General features: G+C 46.2%; 1 protein-coding gene across 4 annotated transcripts; it reads right to left on the bottom strand.

Moving 5' to 3' along the window:
• Positions 1 to 10: 10 nt before the first annotated feature.
• On the bottom strand, positions 11 to 20,805 carry LOC117350538 (cathepsin K-like). Of its 4 annotated transcripts, none has more exons than XM_033924846.1 (8): positions 20,655 to 20,805; positions 12,767 to 12,893; positions 12,282 to 12,404; positions 12,048 to 12,200; positions 8,250 to 8,468; positions 7,022 to 7,187; positions 4,347 to 4,452; positions 11 to 1,502 (listed from the first exon to the last, which is right to left on the bottom strand). In XM_033924846.1, exons 1-8 carry the CDS (start codon positions 20,768 to 20,770, stop codon positions 1,403 to 1,405), a joined length of 1,110 nt encoding a protein of 369 aa, XP_033780737.1. In that variant the 5' UTR covers positions 20,771 to 20,805; the 3' UTR covers positions 11 to 1,402. The 4 variants fall into 4 exon arrangements, with proteins under 4 accessions (XP_033780737.1, XP_033780740.1, XP_033780738.1 ...); XM_033924849.1 differs by lacking the exon at positions 20,655 to 20,805 and adding an exon at positions 18,181 to 18,278; XM_033924847.1 differs by lacking the exon at positions 20,655 to 20,805 and adding an exon at positions 16,046 to 16,233.
• Between the last annotated feature and the right edge of the window lie 1,850 nt (positions 20,806 to 22,655).

The raw sequence follows: 22,655 nt of genomic DNA, 5'->3' as shown, positions 1-22,655 counted from the left end.
GAAACCAAAGTCACTGAGTTACTTATTTATTTAAAACTGTGTAGCTCTCACACAATCTTCAATCGTAGATAGGTAACTGTACAAACAACACGTGAATCCTATACCCACAACAAATAACCACCCCACACACATAAGACATAGGGGCCTGATATTTAGACTACGAGAGTTAGCCAGGCCGACTCTCGCGGTCAGCTGCAAACATGGAAATTCGACGCTATTCCACATTCAGCGACGGCATCGAATTTCCTGGATTTTAAGGCTGTTGTGACATAATTGGTTAAATTGATATTTATCAGTTGACTGGCTATGTCAGGGGGCGTCCAACCTTTTGGCTTCCCTGGGCCGCATTGGCCGAAAAAAAAATGGTTCTGGGGCCGCGCAAACGCTGCAGCAAGACAGAGGAGGGAGCCGGCGAGAGGGTAAACACCCGGGGGCAGCGGAGGAAAACACCGCCTCGCCCTCGACCGGGGCCACATTCGGCCCTCGGGTCACAGGTTGGACACCCCTGGGCTACATGATAGTGGCCAAATTTAGACCCACATAAATATCTGTCTGCTATAGGTATAGCAGACAGATATTTATGTGGGTCTAAATTTGGCCACTGTCAGCCACTGTATCTTAGCACCAACCAGCTATGTCGCTAAGTGCTAATAGCAGCCATCTTGCGCTGAATATTATTGCTTAGTCGGCTAAGTGCTATTTAACCAGCCACAAGCCATTCTGGGCAGAATACATCCACGTATCAAAGAAAAAATATACAGTGCCATCACGAACATAAACTGTCTGAGGTTTGAAATGGATAAAATGTCGTTTCCTTTGGCCTGGGTTATTTTAATGCAGGGCAGCGGTGAGGGGAGGCGAAGCAAAGGTTTCTGGTCTCCTGGGAACGGTAGATTAGGCCACGCTGTGATTGGTCAGGCACCTAATGAGAGTTTTAGGGTACCAGCCTTTGAGATGGCTAAATTCCCTTTCCCCAGGTCTACTCTTGCACAGCCCAGGAATTTTGCCCAAACCTAAAGCTTTACTAAATTGTTGCTAAACCTGCTTGTTGCTTCTGGAGGTTTCTGAAGCAGGCTTTGGTTCTCTGCGTACTTTGTTATTTTCCACTTCTGAACTGGGGGGGCCTCATCAATCTCAGTCTGCTCGGTCATTCCAACAGCCGAGCAACAGATATAAGATGCTCTGCTCAACGGAGTAGAGGTTTCATGGAAATTTAGGGAGCTGGGAATTCACTGTTCTTATGCGACACTGCAAGGGGGGGGGGGGATCGCAGTAACATTGTGGAAAACAAGACTTTCAGTCCAGAGCAAGAGACATGTCATTGAACAATGAATTCATCAACAGCGTGCACAGATGTGGAGGTACCAGCCCCCGAGGGTGACAGCCCGCGTATACCCCCAGGTCACATTTGGGGATAGCTGGCTAGGTTGGCAATTCCGCAGGTATTGTTCTTCTCTCTAGCCATCAGAATGTAGCCTTTGTTGCCCCAGTCTTTTCCCCAGCTAAGGCAATAAACAACAGAGAGAAGCAAAGGTGAGAAGCAAAATTCGATGCATGCTAAATTATATCTATAACAAAAAAGGATTACTGGTTACCAATTTCACACAGAATCTATATAAAATCGGATGTATCTCTGTGTGGTGTGTATGTATGTTCCAGCATAACTCTGAAACACGTGGAGAGATTTCAACCAAACTTGGTATACATATCACTATCTGGGGAAAAATACTGTGGATGTGGGAAGGGGGGGGTCACACACAGAGATACATAGATGGAGCTGCTTTGACCAATTGTGTGAAGCTTCGAGAATGATATCACACAGTCATTAAACAGTATATGTTCCAGCATAACTCTGAAACGCGTGGAGAGATTTCAACCAAACTTGGTATACATATGACTTACTATCTGAGAAGAAATACTGTGGGGGTGTGAAGGGGTGACATTTAAAAATTATCGAAAACGGCAGATATTAGTGTCTAACCCATAGTTTTCGGGCTCACTGAGATGAATACTGACACTCCCAATGCTTGCTCTTAATCCCTTCCCTAATGTTTTTCCCCATTTATGTGCTTGCACCTTGCCTGTCTCCTCAAATAACTTCACTGGCTCCTGAACTGCCTTCGCATACACTTCAAAACTCCTATTACTAACCCACAAGTGTGGTAGTGCTCTAGAAATAATTAATAGTAGTAGTGGGAACTACTGCTCTAGGGAAACAAAGCCAAAACTCTGCCAAGTGTTTGATTTTTAAAAGAAATGCATCTACTTAGCACTAAAGCTACCAGGAGTCAGGTGTCTCAGCTCCGACAACAAACTGAAGGGTCTGTGTATGACACACAGAAATCCTCGGATGTTATCATTGAGTTGCAGATCAGTCTTTGGGCTCTGTAGCCACACACAAGAAGGTTACTTGGGGAGATGATAGAAGATTAACTGACGTGCAGAAGAAAGCAAAAACTGGCACTTGGACGTCATACAAGTCCAAATGTCCAAGTGAGCATTCTCAAAACTAACTTTCCAGACGTCATTCTGGTTGTTTTGTCTCCAGTGCATCCAAATCTTAAAGGGGTGTCTTGTGGGTGGGCTTAGGACCTGGGTGTTCTGCAGGAATAATCAAACCTTTAAGAAAACATCCAGGACTGTGTTTCGATGAATGGAGCTAGACCTGTTTCAAACACGCATTCAGTTCAAAAAGGTGCCCAAAACTGACAAGATGTCCGCTTAAGGGATTACTCCCCAGTGGTCACCAACCTCCTCCCACCACCCAGAGATCTTTAAAAAAAACAACAACCCCAAAACCCAGTTGTGCGAATGGCTTGCCATCAACTGATCGTGGCAGGAGAATCCCGATCGGCTGACCCAGTTTCCTGGAGTCCTGTTGGCTCAGCTGATTTGGATTCCCCTGCTGTGATCAGCTGATGGCAAGCCGTTCAGACAGGCTGGGGTTTAAAAAAAAAAAAAGATCTCTGGGTGGTGAGAGGAGGTCGGTGACTACTGGAGAGTAAGTGGGGGGGGGGAGGTCATGCCTTAATCCCTCAAGTGGTCATCTTATCAGTTTGGGCAGCTTTTTGAACTGAATGCATGTTTGAAACAGGTCTAGCCAGTTTCCTGGAGTCCTGCTGGCCGGGGAATCCCTTCCCAGGATTAGCTGACCCGGCAGGGAGAACCGCTATTTCTCTCTCCCTCCCTCCCATCCACCGATCCCCCTCCATAGAGAGCACTGTCCTCCAGCCCTACATCCCCCTAACATCCATGGACACCCCTCCCGACACCCTCTGACATCCCTGGACATCCTCCAACATGGATTAGGCCCCTCCCACTGCATCCCAAGATGCACTGGGAAGGGGAAAGCCGGTCATTCTGAAGAGTCAGCTGGGGGGTTTATATTATGGGTACCCCCTTTTTTTTCCCCTTTCCCTATTTTTTATTTTTTTTTGCAAATTTTATTCTAATTTAACCTTATTGTTTTTCCCTTTAAATGTAACAGAGTTTGTTTTGTATTGTTTTATTCCCTCATTGTATACTTACTGTAAATTGATTAGATTTTAACTTTTTTGTTTTATATTTGCGGTACATTCAGTAAATTGAACTTATTTAACAATTTAGATACCGCATAAAACTACGCGGTTTACACATTATCCTGGTCGCCCTTCAGTCGATGAACATATGACACAAACAAAAGACTGACAAACTTCCCTCCTGCTGATTTTTCATCGGAAGGTACAAGGGTGTCCAGGGTTGTCGGGGGATGTTGGGGAGAGGAGCGTAGGGCTGGAGGACAGCGGCTCTCTGTAGAAGGGGGCTTGGGGGGGATCGATATGAGGGAGAATGGAATTGCGGTTCTCCCTGCCGGTACAGCTGGTCCTGGCAGGGGAATCCCCGATCAGCTGATTGGGATTCCCCCTGCTGTGAACGGCTGATGGCAAACTGTTCAGACAAGGTACCACATGCTAGCTGCTTGGATGTCCAAAAAGCTGGCTTTTGTGCATCTGGCTGTATATTTGAAAATGGCCAAAAAAATAGAGTTACTAAGGGCCATTAAGAAAAAAAAAAAAAAAAAGATATACAACTGGCAGCTTAGAAAACAGACTTTTTTCCTACTGGGTTTGTGGACGTCTTGTCCAAAACGTCCAACCTCAGACTTAGACGTTCTCTTGAAAATGCCCCTCCACATGTGCATCTGAAATAGTTTTCATACGCTTGGTTAGAGGCAGGGGAGTCAACTGTATGTCCTCGTAAGGGTCCCTCTAGCCTTATCTTTTCATGGTGTCCAGGGAACGGAATTTGCTACCTTTGTCCCCTGTCAATCATTGATCTCTCATCTCAACTAACTCTTTTTTCCCTACCTGTTCTTTACAATCCAGTACTTCATGCCCTTTTGCACTCCATATCCAACAACAAGAACTGCGTGATTGATATCCGCCTCATCGCAGTCTGGGTCATAATAGATGCCTGAAAGAGAAGGAGGAGCCAATAAGGGTGGTGAACCAGTGCAACAGTGAACTGCAGGACCGATTCAATATTCAGATCCTTAATGCAGGGCTTTTACGTATTCTATGCGACCAATCTACTGCCAATTCTCTTTACAGTCATCCATTCTATATAAAACAGAGTTGCATACCTGTAATGGTTGTTCTCTGTGGATAATTGGATATTTTAGGAAATAACAGTAGGTAGACAAAGGAATCATGCTCACCTGAGAGAGAGAGAGAGAGAGAGAGAGAGAGAGGGAGAAGGAGGAGGCTTATCCAGATAAGCAGGGGTGACTGCAATATATTACAGACAGGTTGAAAAGGTGACGACGAAAGCTAGAAGGATGCTAGATTGCATAGGGAGAGGAATGGCCAGTAGGAAAAGGAGGCATTGATGCTCCCGTATAAGACTCTGGTGAGACCTTATTTAGAAGATTGTATATAATTCTGGAGGCCACACCTTCAAAAAGATATAAAAAGGATGGAGTCGGTCCAGAGGAAGGCTACTAAAATGGTATGTGGTCTTCATCATAAGGCATATGGGGACAGACTTAAAGATCTCAATCTATAGACTTTGGAGGAAAGGCGGGAGAGGGGAGATATGATAGAGACGTTTAAACACCCATGTGTCATACGCACACGTATGAGGTGAGTCTCTTTCAATCGAAAGGAAACTCCAGGGTGAGAGGGCACAGAATGAGGTTAAGAAGTGATAGGCTCAGGAGTAATCTAAGGAAATACTTTTTTACAGAAAAGGTCGTAGATGTGTGGAATAGTCTTCCGGCAGAGGCTGTAAAAGCAAGCGATTTCTTGACCATACTTTAGCATTCCAAGCGGCTTCACATAAAAACATAAGAACATAAGAAATGCCTCTGCTGGGTCAGACCCGAGGTCCATCGTGCCCAGCAGTCCGCTCACGTGGCGGCCCAACAGGTCCAGGACCTGTGCAGTAATCTTCTATCTATACCCCTCTATCCCCATTTCCAGTAGGAATTTGTCCAATCCTTTCTTGAACCCCAGTACCGTACTCTGCCTTATAATGTCCTCTGGAAGCGCATTCCAGGTGTCCACCACACGTTGGGTAAAGAAGAACTTCCTAGCATTCGTTTTGAATCTGTCCCCTTTCAACTTTTCCGAATGCCCTCTTGTTCTCTTATTTTCCGAAAGTTCGAAGAATCTGTCCCTCTCTACTCTCTCTATGCCCTTCATGATCTTGTAAGTCTCTATCATATCCCCTCTAAGTCTCCTCTTCTTCAGGGAAAAGAGACCCAGCTTCTCCAATCTCTCCGAATATGACAGGTTTTCCATACCTATTATCAGACGTGTTGCTCTCCTTTGAACCCTCTCAACTAACGCCATATCCTTCTTAAGATACGGCGACCAATATTGGACGCAGTACTCCAAATGCGGGCGCACCATCGCCCGATACAACGGCAGGATAACTTCTTTCGTTCTGGCTGTAATACCCTTTTTGATTATAGCAAGCATTCTATTCGCTCTCTTAGCGGCCGCTGCACACTGCGCCGACGGCTTCATTGTCATGTCCACCATTACCCCCAAGTCCCTTTCCTGGGTACTCTTATTCAATAACATCCCTCCCATTGTATAGTTGTACCTCGAGTTTCTGCTCCCCACATGTAATACTTTACATTTTTCAATGTTGAACTTCATCTGCCATTTCGCCGCCCATTCTTCTAATTTGTTCAAGTCCCTTTGCAACTTTTCGCAGTCCTCTGTAGTCCGAGCTCCATTAAATAGTTTGGTGTCATCCGCAAATTTTATTATCTCGCACTTCGTTCCTGTTTCTAGATCATTTATGAAGATATTAAATAGCAGCGGCCCGAGCACCGAGCCCTGCGGGACACCACTCGTGACCCTCCTCCAGTCGGAGTAGTGACCCTTCACTCCTACCCTTTGTTTTCTACCCTCCAACCAGTTTCTGATCCATCTATGTACGTCTCCTTCCACCCCATGGTTCTTCAGTTTCCGGAGTAGACGTTCATGGACATGGATAGAGAATTTTGATTGTTATGGCTTGGAGCCTGTTCTTATAAACATTTCAGAACTGAAAACTCATCTTTTCTCAAAATACTTGGTCAAATAATTTCTTTTTGTCATCCTTAAATTGTCTTTAGTAAACCGCGTAGAACTTATGGTTACGTGGTTAAGAAGTACGATGTCATGTTATGGAGACAAATAATGTCTGAATTCATGAAAACATGGGACAGGCAAGTGGGATCTCTTAGGGAGAGGAAGAAATAGTGGATGCTGCAGCCGGGCAGACTGGACGGGCCATTTGGCCTTTATCTGCCATCACGTTTCTGTGTTAGACAGAGGAAATAGAAACAGGGATTTGCAAGAAAAATGAAGAGGCCAGATGAAGCATTTAGGAGAAAGCCAGAAGCCCAAGAAAGATGATGTCTGCCCTAAAGAGCCGAAGAGGTGGCCAGAGGGCCACTTCAGGAAGATCAGTCACACCAATCTATCATCCATTCTTCTTAAAACATACACTCTACTCTTTTCGGGGTTATGACATCTGTCTGTCCTACCTTTGCGGTAGGACATGAATGATGAGAGACCGGCATCGATGCCCACAGATATGGGTCCTACTCTAGCAACAGCGCTCTTCAAGGCTTTCTCGCTGCCCACTTTGACCTCCTTGTAACCTTTGCATTTCGCTGCTTTGCCTACGGGATTATAATGACATTCTTCATCCTGAGTCAGAGAAGATAGAAAATGGGTGAAAAAAATCCATGTGAACAAAGACACTGTTTAAATGATGACCAATGAGATGATAATGAATTACTTCAATGTTGAGCTTCATGGAGCATGAGGCTCTTGTAAAGAGAGATGTGGAGGAAAAAAGGTATAATAGCTTAATAGAGTAGCTGGCCTACTTAGGGCTCCTTTTACTAAGCGATTTTAGCGTGCGCTGAATTGCCCTGCGCACTAGACCTTAACGCCAGCATTGAGCTGGCGTTAGTTCTAGCCACGTAGCGTGGGTTTAGCGCACGCTAAAATCCTGCGTGCGCTAAAAACGCTATCGCAGCTTAATGTTTTTCCAGGCCTACTTTGATTTTTCCCCAGAAACATCTCTGCTACAACCATTTATTTTTATTCGTTGGCCGGAGAACCGGGCCCAGATCTGACACCCCCTTGGCTATTGAAGCTGAGATCATTGGGGAAAGGGTCCAGCAAATTGGACTCTGTTCCCATTCTGGTTTCAGGGGGATGTTTTACCCAACTAGGAAAGGAGTGGGGAAGAGGCACAAGGTCAAACTACTGCGAGGACAATCAATTTGTTAAAACATCATATATCAACATAATGCATATATCATGTACATAAAATGAGGCAGGCATATAAATAATCCTTTTTAAACAAACTGTACCCCAACATGGTCTGTGTTTCGGGTAAGGTAGCCTTCTTCAGGGGTGTATATAATAGAAGCCCAGTAGAGGGCGCCAGATTACAACTAACCAAAAGAGATTACTCTCGATGTCTAAGTCTTAAGTCTGATGCCTGACACGATATAAAAAACATGTCAGAAAGACTTTGGGAAGACATGGGGACTGGTAACATGGAATATTGCTACATCTTGGGTTTTGGCCATGTACTAGTGACCTGGATTGGGCACCATGAGATGGACCATTGGTCTGATCCAATAAGGCTATTCTTATGTTCTTATGTAAACACATTTCTTTTCTCATTATTCGTATAGGGCCTAGTGTGACTTCTTGCAGTATCACCCTTTCGAAAGTGTGGAAGTGGACACTCACCTCCCCTATGTAAGGATAAGCATTTTCCGAGTCGATTCCAAGGTTCTCCTTCACGTATTCAAAGGCGTTGGTCATGTAGCCTCCCCCACAGCCTTCGTTCTTGGTGACACAGTCCACGAGGTTCTGTGGGCTCAGATTTACCAGCTTCCCAGTTTTCTTCTTCAGCTGACCCTCCAGGGCTCCTACGGAACTGAATGCCCAGCAGGATCCACAAGCACCCTAGCAGAACCCCCCCCCCCAAAAAAAAAAAAAAACACAAAAAAAAACAACGGAAGGGAAAATAAGAAAACAAAACTAAAGAACCTGATGAGTTCAGAGCGTTGGCTTACAGTGATAAGGGGCGGTTGGTAAGAGAATTGTCAGCTGGCCCAGGAACAGATGAGACAATCTGGTTCATAGCACCTGCGTTAATAAATCTCTAGTGCTTCCACGCCAGAAATACTGGGCTGCGGCGCTTGAGAGGTAAATGCTGATGGCAATAAGACGTGGGATGAGGAGAACCAGTAAACGCTAACCTTAAACCACACTCAAAAATATTTTGGCGTGCTTTGACCAAAACCTCTGCCCCAAGGCGTTTAGCCAGCCCTCCAATTTTTTTTTTTTTTTTTTTTTTTTTGTGGGGATGCCCAAAGGTGGACTGAGGGGGCAATGTATTCCCTCCCTACCTCCTGGGCATTCAAAATACCACCTTTGCTGGCGGGGATGCTGAAACCCCACCAGCCAAAGACATTCTCTGCCCAGCTGCTGTACTAACCTGGAAGTCGGTGGCATGCACCTAGGAGCCAACTCTGAGCCTCCCTGAGCATGCTTAACTCTTGCACAAACTGAGCATGCATGAGGGGCTTTGAGAAAGGAAGATACGGAGTCCTAACGGTTGTGGCGAGTGGTTCTGCCATCCGTATCAGCCACTAGCAACAGAAACGCCACCAGCCCGAGGAAATTGCCCCCAGGACAGCCTACTGGGGGGGGCCTGATGCTCCTTCTCTTAGCCTCCTGCATGTGTACTTGCACAGTTAAGAAAAGAAACCTTCAGGTTTTCTCTCCTCTCTGCCACGCCCGGCCTGGTTCCCGCCTTCTTTTAGCCAGTTTACGGTTTCTTCCTCCCATCTTTTACCTGCAAGGTCGGGTTTGTTTATCTCGCTCCCGACTTCTTAAGAGTCAGCTTCTAGTTTTGATGGAATCTGCAGTTCTGCACCCCATGATTGGGAAGGTGGAAGTGATACAGAGCTTGTTGGGTTTTTTTCACATCAATACAGAAGTGAAAAGGAGAAGCAGCAAAATTTATAAATGACTCTCAGAGACTGAGACGTGTCATTGTTAGCCCAAACAGTGAGCACATTAACCTAGGAGCTGTCCAACCTCAGTCCTCAAAAGCTTCAATCTGGTCGGGTTTACAGGATTTCTCCAGTGCAGGGATCTCAAAGTCCCTCCTTGAGGGCCGCAATCCAGTCGTGTTTTCAGGATTTCCCCAATGAATATGCATGAGATCTATTTGCATACAATGGAGGGCGTACATGCAAATCATCTCTTGCAAGGTCACTGGAGCAGGATTTCCCCAATGAATATGCATTGAAAGCAGTGCATGCACATAGATCTCATGCATATTCATTGGGGAAATCCTGCTCCAGTGACCCTGCAAGAGATGATTTGCACGCACGTTCTCCATTGTATGCAAATAGATCTCATGCATATTCATTGGGGAAATCCTGCTCCAGTGACCTTGCAAGAGATGATTTGCAGGCACGCCCTCCATTGTATGCAAATAGATCTCATGCATATTCATTGGGGAAAGCCTGAAAATCCGACTGGATTGCGGCCCTCAAGGAGGGACTTTGAGACCCCTGCTCCAGTGACCTTACAAGAGATGATTTGCACGCACGCCCTCCGTTGTATGCAAATAGATCTCATGCATATTCGCTGTGGAAATCTTAAAAACTTGAATTGGTGAGGTCTGAGTAATAGCTCCCACTCTTTGGAATTCCTTCCCCTTAGGGTGCACAACTCCGGCCCTCGAAGGCCGAATCCAGTCGAGTTTTCAGGATTTCCCCCCCCCCCCGTGAATTTGCATGAGATCCTATTTGCCTGCACTGCTTCCATCGCATGCATATTGATCTCATGCATATTCACTGGGGAAATCCTGAAAGCCTTGTGCATCCCTGCCTTATACCTTTGTAAAGCTCAATTAAAGGCCTTTTATTTTTCACAGGCCTCTAATATGACGGCCTCTAATAAACATCCAGTGAGATCATCAAGTTTGCAGATGACACAAAACTCTGCCGGGCAATCAGATCGCAGGAGGATAGTGAGGAACTCCAGAGCGATTTGTGTCGGTTAGAAAAATGGGCGGAGAAATGGCAGATGAAGTTCAACGTGGAGAAATGCAAGGTAATGCATTTAGGCAGTAAGAATAAGGAATACGAGTACAGAATGTCAGGTGCAAGTCTGGGAAAAAGTGTACAAGAAAGGGATCTGGGTGTACTGATAGATAGGACCCTGAAGCCGTCAGCACAATGCGCGGCAGCGGCAAAGAAGGCAAATAGAATGTTGGGCATGATAAAGAAAGGAATCTCGAGTAGATCGGAGAAAGTTATAATGCCGCTTTATAGGGCAATGGTCAGACCCCACTTGGAATACTGCGTCCAACATTGGTCTCCCTACCTAAAGAAGGATATAAAACTGCTGGAGAGGGTGCAGAGACGAGCAACCAAACTAGTGAAGGGTATGGAGAAACTGGTATATGAGGATCGACTTAAAACACTGGGATTGTTCTCCCTTGAGAAAAGGAGACTGCGTGGGGATATGATCGAGACCTTCAAAATACTGAAAGGAATCGACAAAATAGAGCAGAGAAGATTATTTACATTGTCCAATTTGACACGGACAAGAGGACATGAAATGAAGCTAAGGGGGGACAAGTTCAGGACTAATGTCAGAAAGTTCTGCTTCACACAGAGAGTGGTTGGCATCTGGAATACTCTCCCAGGGGAGATTATTGCAGAATCGACAGTCCTAGGCTTCAAAAGCAAACTAGATGCATATCTCCTTGAGAGAGGCATATAAAGTATGGTTGGCTATAAAATAAACCAGGTGTATACCTGGCAGGGCCTCCGCGTGTGCGGATCGCCGGACTTGATGGACCGAAGGTCTGATCCGGAGATGGCGCTTCTTATGTTCTTATGTTCTTAGATCATATTATCCTATAAACTTTGTTTTTGTAATGTTACCCTTTGCCTTGTCCTTTATGTTTCCAGTCTTGTTTGTTTTTATTCTGGGGTTTGTTGTGTTGTTGTTTTTTTTTAGTTTGTGTCTTTAATCCCCTCACCCAATTTTTATTGTAAACCGCTTAGATCTTAACTTCAACTTAAGTTTATTAGGTTTTTGATAGAGCGGCTATCTAAGTAAATCCAGGTGCTGTACAGTAAAATATTTAAGGATAAAAACATGAGACATTATACAGGAGACAAAATGGGAGAAGGGGAAGAAATTCAATATACTGTATTTAAGTTTCAAGTTTATTAATTTTTAATATACCGACCATCAACTGGTATCTAGCCGGTTTACAATAAAATGTTAAAATAGGGATAGGTATCCGCCGGGTTTTGAAAAGCCATCAGGACCCCCCGACATGTCCGTGGAAATCCGGACGTCTAGTAACCCTAACCTCCCCCCCCCCCCCAACCGGTCTATAAACACCATCCAGACCTGGCCTACAGACTCCTGGTAACGCCTGCCTTCGGTGTGGCTAGTAGTCGGGGCAGTCCTGGAGTCCAGTATGTCGGTCTCGGCTTTCTCCCTTACCTGATTGCGCACAGGGGTGACGTAGCCCTTCTTTCTGTAATCAACGGAGTCTGGAGCTTGGTCTTCCCCGTCATCGGGGTCAGTGACATTGGAGAGGCTCCTCCTCGGTGGAACTTTTAACCCTGTCATGGTTTCTACAACCTCCTCACTGGTCTAAGAAAGGAAGGAGATCGATGTTAGCCCAAACTTCATGTTATCTGCTGCTGGAGGGGGTGGGCGGGGCTGGATGCTCACCATGTCTCCCAGGTGGTTCATGCCGAGTTCATAGGTGTGCTTTCCCAGAGAGAACTCCAGGTTATGGAGGCCGATGTACTTCAGGTTTTTCTCCCAGATGAGTCGCCGCTGCAGCTCGTCCCCCTATGCGAACGGAGAAAGAAGACTATTAAGCCTGGCCTGCAAGCTGCCGAAATATGGCGATAACTCCGGCGAACATGCGTTTTCTGACCACTGAACGGAACATTACTCTGGAGAGTTCAGATCTTGGAATAACTTCATTGCCACACCTGACTGGGCCTCCGCGTGTGCGGATCGCCGGACTCGATGGACCATGGGTCTGATCCGGGGATGGCAGTTCTTATGTTCTTATGTCTCGTTATTGAGAAAGACGCGGGGGGAAGCCGCTGCTTGCCCTGGATCAGTAGCGTGGAATGTCGCTACTCTTTGGGGGGTCCCTTTTTTTATGACTCAGAAGATCCTCTCTGCTTGTAACTCTCTCTTACCTCGCTGTTGTATTGTTTGTTGTAGCTTTTTTTCCATTGTTGCCACTGGGGGTCCAGGCTTTTCTCCGGGTCCGGGTATGCCAGAACAGCAGGCAACAGCAGGACTAGAGCACTGAACCAGCACATCCTGGATGTGGAACGAAAAAGACAGGAATAAGTCTTACTACAGGTGGGGGAGGGGGTAATTCTATAGCAGTGCGCCTATAAGGTGCCTATTCTGTAAGGGAATGTGGGTAGCTACCTTCCTGTATAGAACACGAGCCACTTATGTATGCCCAGGTGTAAGCTCTCATATCAGTCTAGAGCTAAGGTAAATGTTTGAACCTATATGCCTAGGGTTAAAAGACGTCCAGGGTTCTGGACAATAGAAAAGCAGAAGAGAGACACTGGGACCCAAGCAAATGTAAAAATAAAATACTCTGATAACACAGGTAGAAAACAATATCCCTTCACATTGCATCGGGCAGGAGGGCATCCTGCACATGGCAAAAATACAATTTCATAATATGATCTCTATCATCTTGTGGAAAAACAACGGTTACAAGAAGGGTTGCACGGGTCACAATCTCTGAATCTGATTTTTCCAAGAACACTATTAAATCAAAACTATCCTGTGATATATCCTCAGTCTCTAGAGCTAGAGAATGACATGGGGACAAATTTTTCCCCGTCACCCGCGAGAAATCATTTTCCCATCCCGATGAGTTTTTTTCCTGTCCCTGCCCCATTCCTGCAAACTCCGTCCTCATCTGCCCAAGCCTCAAACCCTTTCAAATCCTAAGCAGCAACATTCTAGGGCTCAGATTGTGATGTCATAATGCCTCATTCCACCAATGCCTAAGCTCCGTCCTCATCTGCACAAGCCTCAAACCCTTTCGAATCCTAAGTAGCAACATTCTAGAGTTCAATTGTGATGTCATAATGCCTCATTCCACCAATGCCTAAGCTCCGTCCTCATCTGCACAAGCCTCAAACCCTTTCGAATCCTAAGTAGCAACATTCTAGAGCTCAGCTTGTGATGTCATAATGCCTCGTTCCACCAATGCCTAAGCTCCGTCCTCATCTGCACAAGCCTCAAACACTTGAAAATCCTAAGTAGCAACATTCTAGAGTTCAATTGTGATGTCATAATGCCTCGTTCCACCAATGCCTAAGCTCCGTCCTCATCTGCACAAGCCTCAAACCCTTTAAAATCTTAAGTAGGTGATAGAAAAAATTGTATACCACCCTGAACAAAGAAAAAGTCATTCAAACTGTACCAAATAAATAGATTGTGGATGGAGAAATGGATGTCTGACCAAAATGTTTCTATTGCAAAGGGACCAAAGTCAACCAATGGCACGGCTAAAATTTAGGCAGAGAGCAGCGACATTCTGCCACTATCTGGATGAAAGAACCCACCGATGACAGTCCTAAAATTAAATGAATGTTTATCTTTATTTAGTGGCCCTGCCTTTGAATATTAACCCCAAAGTTACCAGTAGGAGACTGCAATGAACCCTGCTCGGACTTCAGGAGACACCCGAGAGCTTGGTTTGGGCTTCTTTTTCCTCTTCCCGAGGTTCTAGCTATTAGCCCAGAGAGGGCTGGAGTTGGCAGAGTTCGAGATCTGTGACTCATGGCCACCTCTGTGAAGTCCTGCCGCTAGGATTCAAAGCAAAACAAAATGATCTCCACACTGTAAACAGGACACAAAAGGCTGTAACAACACAGTGGATGGACCCTATGGGTCATTATCTGCCCTCAATTACTATGATATTCAGGGCTAGCTGAAGGGACTGTACTATCCTGAGCCAAATTTTGCACTGGAGCCCCCCCCCTTGCAATATGTATCTTTCTCCTTTCCCCCCCCCCCCCCCCCCCCGGCCTGTGATCCAGTATCTCTCTCTCTTCAAGTCTCCCCCCCCCCCCTACTGGACCATGTGAGACCCTGGCTCAAGACACCGATGATAAAGGGTGCCAAAATCCCAGTCCGGCATATGTCCATCTAGAAGTTTGAAGGTAGACCAGACTGGCCCTTTATCACTGCCACCTTGGACTAGGGCCAGGGCTTCACCTGGTCCATAGGCTGAGCCTGCTCTGATACTGCCGTTACCATGTCTTGCCTCTTGCCCCAGAACCCAGGGCTATTTTGACAGCACACAAAAAGATTAAATAAACAGCCTAATACAGGTTCACCCCATGAGGGCACCAAATCTCACCCACTACGAGGGGGTTTTGACGCAGTTGGGGTTTCAATGAATAGACCATCCACCCTACGCACCAGATTTTGCTCCGTTTTCTGTTTCCGGACCTTAAAAAGAGTTTGAAAGGGCGACAATTTTCGAGCGACTCGGAGGTGATTACAGCAGCGGAAGCAATATTCCCCGTGATCAGACATCAGAGCGCCGTATTTTGGGTTGGAAGGCTTACAAAAATTTCAGACACGATGTGCCAGGTGTGTCGAACCTTAAGGGTGAATCTGTGGAATAACTGGTAAGTGTCATGGCTCCACGTCATTCCCTTCTTGGTTGGGCTGAGAACTTTCCAGCATCCCCCCCTCCCCCACCCCACCCCCATAGGTACTGGGGTTCCCGGTCTACACTTCTGATCTATGACTTTTGGAAAAGTTCGAGCAATACTTGGATTCCTCCCCTTCCCGCAGTTTACCGGAAAACCAGAGGGGGGGATTCCTGGCAATGACCCGCTTCCCGTTTCAGGCTGGGGTATTTTTTTTATTTACAAATCTGCTTTTTTTTACCACATCAACCGACAGTCTCGGTGGCTCATTTCAGACTGGTAACACAATGCCACACAGCGTAACACTCAGGATCACAGACACAATTTGGGATGAGCATAGGGGCAGCAAACTTATCACTTATATTGCACTGAAAGGTGTATGCAGTGCTGTACATTTTGACATTTATAGACGGTCCCTTCTCGGAAGAGCTTACAATCTAACTTGGACAGACAGACTAAACTAAACTAAACTAAACCTTAAGTTTATATACCGCATCATCTCCACGGATGTTGTAGAGCTCGGCACGGTTTACAAGAACTTAAAATATAGGAAGAGAAGGAAAAAAAAAAAAGGTTTACATGAACTTATATATAGAAGAGAATAAGGGGGATAGAATTACATTTTAGTGAAAAGCCAGGTTTCAGTTTTCAGACATGAAACACATTTAAGCGCTGTGAATGTGCAGAAACTTTACTCCAGTCCCGCCCCGGCTCTTGCAGACTGGAAAACATCAGTTTTCCTTGCCTGCAAGGGAACCACTCCCCTCCCCAGACTGGTACCTGACTGGCAGGGCAGGGAGCCTTTCGCCTCTTGCTGGCTTCTTGCAGAGTCCCAGGACCGAGGGCTGCTCCGCCGGCTAAGCCCTTTCTGCCGCCTCTTGGGGGGGAAGTCTTTCCAGCCAGGCTGAGCCGGAAGATCTCGGCTGCTGAACTCTCAGGACTCCAACTTTCATGTGATTTCCCGACAAGCCAGAGCGTCATCAGCCATCACAGCATCCCAGTGCCAAAGGGGCAGGACTGGATCCCCCCTCACCCCCCGAGCTGCTTCCAGTCTGCAGCGACCAGGTTCACCCCCCTCCCTCCAACCAAGTTCATATCCTTATTTTAGGAATTAGCAGGCTTGTTTTCCAGAGGTATGTCACAATCCACCCCACCCCCTTCCCTCAATTTCCGATGGTGCTCAGGGGCCGATTCTGTGGCACGCAGAAGAAAATTCTCTGGAGCATTTGTGAAATTTGTTTCTTGCGTTTGAGATGAGTTTTATTGCCAAGTTTTGAATTATTTGAAGACGCTTTATTTCTTTTTGAGTCTATCTTGGGTTTTTTTGTTTTTTTTTAATGACCTATGTAGACATCTATCTTATTTGGCCATTCTCAAATATGTCCACAAAAGACAGTTTTTCAAACCCAATCTGTCCCTTCTTGCTCCCACTTTCTCCGGGTCTAGGGATTCTGGAGGTGGTTTGGGGAGCTCACCGTCACCTATAAGGGAGCTGTAGAGAGGAGAAGACATGGCACCCTTTATGTGAAGTTCTCAGCAGTGCCCTGTAAGGTACCCCACTATTTAGGTGCTACGTCTAGGTGTGCAGTCCATCACTTTGCCGACCCCTCCCACGTCCAACAGGGCTTGTTCTAGGCATTTTGGACTTGGATGAAAAGTCGGACGAAAATGTGGTATAAAGATGGATGATTTAGCGACTTGGACGATCAGATCGGCAAGACGTAGAATTAGACGATTTTCGAAAGGAAAAAAAAAGTTGGGACGTATTTTTCGAAAATGTATCTTAAGCTGTTTTTTTTTTTACTTTGGACGACTTGCGAGATGCTCCCACTTTCCCCTGTTCTCCTCTCTCCTTCATTTCTGGTCCTCTTACCTCCTCCAGCCCATCGTTATGAGCCCTCTGACAACCACATACCCAAGCCCAAAGCCCTCTGGTTTTCACATCCTCTTATTTATCTATTCATTCAACTTTCTCTACCATTCTCCCAGGGGAGCTCAGAACGGTTTACATGAATTTATTCAGATACTGAAGCATTTTTTCCTGTCTGTCCTGGGAATGTACTTGGGGTAATGGGGAATCTGGTGACCTGCCCAGGGTCACGAGGAACAGTGTGGGTTGGAATCTACAACCTGCAGATCCAACCACATAGTAGGGTATAAGATAGCAAATACTGTCTGGCCAAGATGGCAACCCAAAGTTTACAAAGCATCGTAAGAATATATTAATGGCGACACAACTCGCTTTGTGGGTACATAGCCACAGCTCGGTTTATTGGTAAACCCAAACCAGTTCCTGAGCCACAAAATGAATCTCATAAATATTTAACAGCCCCTGACCCTGCCATGTCAGCAAGTGTGGGTGGGGTGGGGGTGGCTCCTTGAAGACCCACGTCTACACCCCGGACAGATGGGATCCCAAAGACACCACCCAATATACCACACGGAATCTCGCTAAAACTCACACGCCACCGCAAATATAACCTGAATTACTACCACATTCTCTGACAACAAAGATGCACCCACCTGCAAAGAAAAGCTACTTCACGTCCTAGTCTATAGACACTGAAAATGCCGCAATTTAAACCACCCTATGGCCACTAAGTCTGTATTTGTAAGTCTGCATGTTATGTCTAGACTGTAATTGCTGTAATCTAAACCCTTGTCCATGCTGTAAAGTCTATGTCTTCACTAAAATTTGTCCTACCCATACTATGAATGTACTCCTGTAATCCGTTCTGGGCTCCTTTGGGATGACAGGCTAAATATCAATTTAGCTGCCGTCTTCTGGATAAGTTGTAGCCTCCTCAAATTACATTTACATAAACATGCATAAAGCCTGAACCAGAACTGCAAAATGTAGGTAGATGGGAAGTAAGTTCCAGATTCGAGGGGCTGTAACCGAAAAGAGGTCTCACCTGCCTTCTCCTACTTGGGCTGTCTGCAGTTACTGCCCTGATCTACGCCCGCTACCCCGATTACCCCCGTGAGCAGATGTCTTTGCCTTTTCCTTTCCTGTTTTCGTGCTACTACTTCGTACCGAGCTGTTTTGCACTTTGCTTCCTGTCTGAAAACACTTAACTTGCTTGCTCAGCAAGTCAAGTGTAGTGGGAAACGTTAAACTAATCCTAGCACTTTCTTTCTTCTGCATAGTATGCTGGCCTCCATCTTCTAAGAAACCGGTTAAACTTACAACACGCATTCACAATCTTGCTGAACTTTATCCTTTTCCGGGATACAGGAGATGCCACATGCATAGAGAGAGGCATATTCACTAAACCAGTGTTCTTCAACCACCGGTCCATGGACCAGTGCCGGTCCACAGAAATTTCCTGCCGGTCCACAGGGCCAGCACGTGCATCAGGCCCAAAACAGTGTTCTTCAACCGCCGGTCCACGGTGCGATCGATGCGGCATTATCTTCGAGCCAGCTCCCTCTTCCTAACTGATTCAGTGCACAAAGCCACGGGCAGTGGCTCCTACGGGCGTCCTGCGCCTGCACCGGAAGCCTTCTCTCTGACGTTGCAACGTCAGAGGGAAGGCTTCCAGATGAAGCACAGGACGTGCAAGGTGCAATTAGTACTATTACAAGGTGCAATTAGTACTATTATGGGGCGGGGTCTGGGGTGGAGATTGGTTAGAGATGGGAGGGGTCTGGCCCACGACTTAGCCCAGTGTTCTTCAACCGCCGGTCCACAGAATAATTCTTTTATTTCTGCCGGTCCATAGGTGTAAAAAGGTTGGAAAACAGTGCACTAGGTTTTTGCTGTTTCCAAGATGTATTAGGATTTTATATCCTGCCTATCATAAAATGTCTAAGTGGTTTACGATAAGAGAAGGGGTGCGTGTGTGTGGAATTCTAGGCCCGTGGTTTTTTTTATGTTGGGACCAGCAAAAGCGAAAACAAAAGGTGACCCAAGTTTCCACAGGAGAAACGGTGAACCAAACAAGACCAAAAAAAATGTAAAAACCTTAGTATTTCTTCAGAAAAAGGCTGAAAAACACTATCCACGAATTGAATTCCATGGACCCAACACGGGCCGTGTTTCGGTGAAACACCTTCCTCAGGGGTCCAATGGAGTGAGATATGATCGAGTAGCAGTGATGGCCTATCGGCAAGTCCATGATGAGGTCATCAAGCTGAGTCTGCAAAATTTGATGTCATGGTAAACACACACAGTTGATTGAACAGGATTTCATTTGTTTTGCTAACATTGATTCTCACATTTGGGACTTACTGGACAAAACTTGCCCTTAACATAGATATTGCTATCTTTTTTGGGGTTGCTAAACCAAAAAAATATGACATAGAGTGCTTAAATGCCGAATGCCCAGCCATCTTTGTCACTATCTCATCGTGTGCACCTGAACAATTTCACTCAAAGCAAAGTTTGGTGAAAACCAGAAGCAGCCCGATAATAGCGAATCGGGATTTCTTAATCACACTTTTCCAGTACAGGTTTCAAGGCCATTTGCAGGATAAGAGGCCCGTGTAGCAGCACGGGGAAAGAGATTACAGCCCCCCTCCCTCCCGATTCACGGTTTCCCCAATCGCGAATTCGGTTATTTGTAATTTTTTTTTTTTGGCCTTGATTTTTAATTGAGAAACGCTGCCCCGGACATCCCCCAGACCTTACCTGGTGGTCTAATGGCGATGGAGAGCAGGAGCGATCTTCCTACGCTCCTGCCCCGTGCAGAGCTGTGCTGCGAGTTCCCATGGTCTCACGGGAAGATCGCTCTTGCCCCGTGTCGTCGCTAGACCATCAGGTAAGGTCAGGGACGCAGGGGGAAGGCAGGGGTGGGTCAGAGCCGGCCCAAAAATTTATTCGCGATTTTCCCTATTCACGGGCCGGCTCTGCCCCTAATCCCCGCGAATATTGAACATAGTGAGGAAGGAGTGGAGGAGGTTGTACAATTTCAGAGGGAAAACTTACAACTCATTGTGAAGGAGGGTTATACTGTTGCAGGAGGAAGGCACTCATGGGGTCGGGGCAGGGAAAAACCTATCCTTGTGTCATTCTCTACCTTGGAGAACCCACAAATGCATTTAAGGCCAACTGCAATCCACCTCCTCTGACAAGAAGGGGTTGGAAACAGCGAGCAGAAAAAAGCATGCTACTCCCCCTTCAGTTGTAAATCTGATAAATATTGTATTCCCTTCCTTTGCCACCTCTTAAAATGGCTGCAGTCGGTTCAATGCACTGCTCCGAGTTGCGGCCCATCGTGAACTTTGCAGGAACCCCCCACGGTGACATGTTTTTCAGCTTTCTCCCTGCAATAACCATGTGAGGGATAAGAACATAAGAACTGCCGCTGCTGGGTCAGACCGGTGGTCCGTCGTGCCCAGCGGCCGGCCCTTAGGTCAAAGCCAGCGCCCTGAGAATTAGCCCTACCTGCGTACGTTCCGGTTCAGCAAGAGCTTGTCCAACTTTTGTCTTGAATCTGTGCTTTTTAAAGGCATGCATAGCACAACCCACGGTGGCTCTGGCAACTCTCTGCTATTAACCATTTCCAGATGTGCAGGAGTGGTGGGAGGGAGGAAGGCCATGCGCTGTTTCCCCCAAGTTAAGCACTCGTGACTTTCACATGATCCTACTGCTGAACTGAGGGCACCCACATAGAAACATGACGGCAGAAAAGGGCTATAGCCCACCAAGTCTGCCCACTCTACTGACCCACCCCCTTACTAGGCCTCTGTAGGGATCCCACGTAGATGTCCCATTTATTCTTAAAGCCAAGCACGCTGGTGGCCTTGGCCACCTGCTCCGGAAGCTTGTTCCGGTGACCCACCACTCTTTCCGTGAAGAAATGCTTCCTGGTGTCACCCTTAAATTTCCCTCCTTTGAGTTTGAGCGGATGCCCTCTTGTGGCCGAGGGTCACTCGAGTAGGAAGATTTCATCTTCCATCTTGACACGACCTGTGATGTATTTAAACGTCTCAATCATGTCCCCCCCTCTCCCTGCGTTCCTTCAGCGTGTAGAGCTGCAATTTGTTCAGTCTCTCTTCGTACGAGATGTGTGAACGTCTGTGTTCAGAGCCAGCCTTTAAAGGGGACTTCCAGTCTTAGAACATAAGAATTGCCGCTTCTGGGTCAGACCGGTGGTCCGCTCACGCGGCAGCCCTCTGGTCAAAGACCAGCGCCCTAACTGAGACTAGCCCTACCTGCGTACGTTCTGATTCAGCATAAACTTGTCTTTGTCTAATGTTCTTACATCATCGTCTTTATACATTTCTGGAACTGGAACCCCGAACCACTCAAAGCCCAGCTGATCTTAGCAGCCGCACGGGGGGGGGGGGGGGGGTGGTCTGGTGACGAAGGGCGGGATGTCGTATAACTCTTCTTCATCAAAACCTTTTTCTTGGTCAACATGAAATGACGTAAGAACGTAAGAGTAGCCGCATTGGGTTACCATTGGGGTAACGGATCGCGTACAAGGTCACGTTAATTACCCTTAAAATTAGAGGCTCCGGTCAGCCGGAATTTATCGATAGGCTTTTAAATTCTAGCGATGCCTTCGTTCACTTTCCCAACATCTGCTTTTCGTTCCCTCCTTAAAAACGCATCGATAGTCGCCCGTATGAACATTAATGGAACAGCCTCCTGGTGGAGAGTAGACAAACTGGTATCCGAATTTAAGAAGCTATGAATGGGCAGACTGGATAAGCCAAATTATCTTTACCGTCCTGGTGTTTCTCTCTTTCATCCCAGCCCCCCCCCCCCAAAAAAAAAAAACCCCAAGACCTGCAGGTTCATACATGCATAGAGGTGTCACAATCAGGCCAGGCTCAGCTTTATTTGTTCTCCCTTGTCTGAAATACTATTACAGGTGGGACATGCCTGTTTTGTCTATAACATTTTGCATGCTGAAAGAAATAAGATTTTTTTTTTCCTATTTGTTTTGAAAGTTGTGTTTAATATGGACATAAAAAATTGTGGTCCTTCTTCTTACAGCAAGATACTGCAGAGTGAAACCTGCTTGCAAAGCTTGGGCTGTTTTCTCAGCAAAGGATACTTTTTAAGAAGATGACGAGACGTCTTTGCTCAGTCATTCCTGCGAACCAACCAGTGAAACTCACTCATGGCTGGGCCGCAGCCAAGTTTGTTCAGGGGGGGATCTGACCATCTGGCTTTAAAAGCAGGGAGCTGAACTAGCCCCACCCTAGAGCTGTACACCTTTGCTGTTGAAATGACACTGATGCTCCTACCTTAAAGATTTATCATTGTTCAAAGAATAAAAAATGATTAAATGTCACATCTTTCCATATAATTAGCTTAATTGAACTGAGGAAAAAACTATGGGACCACAACTATGGAACTTTTTACCTAAGAAGTTCTGTAAATCCAATCAGCTTATCTTTTGAAAAGCATTTAAAAGCACATTTAATGGTCAGT

This window comes from Geotrypetes seraphini, chromosome 16 (assembly GCF_902459505.1).
Source record: "Geotrypetes seraphini chromosome 16, aGeoSer1.1, whole genome shotgun sequence".
NCBI classification, from domain to species: Eukaryota; Metazoa; Chordata; class Amphibia; order Gymnophiona; family Dermophiidae; genus Geotrypetes; species Geotrypetes seraphini.
This window is presented reverse-complemented; position numbering and strand designations above follow the sequence as displayed.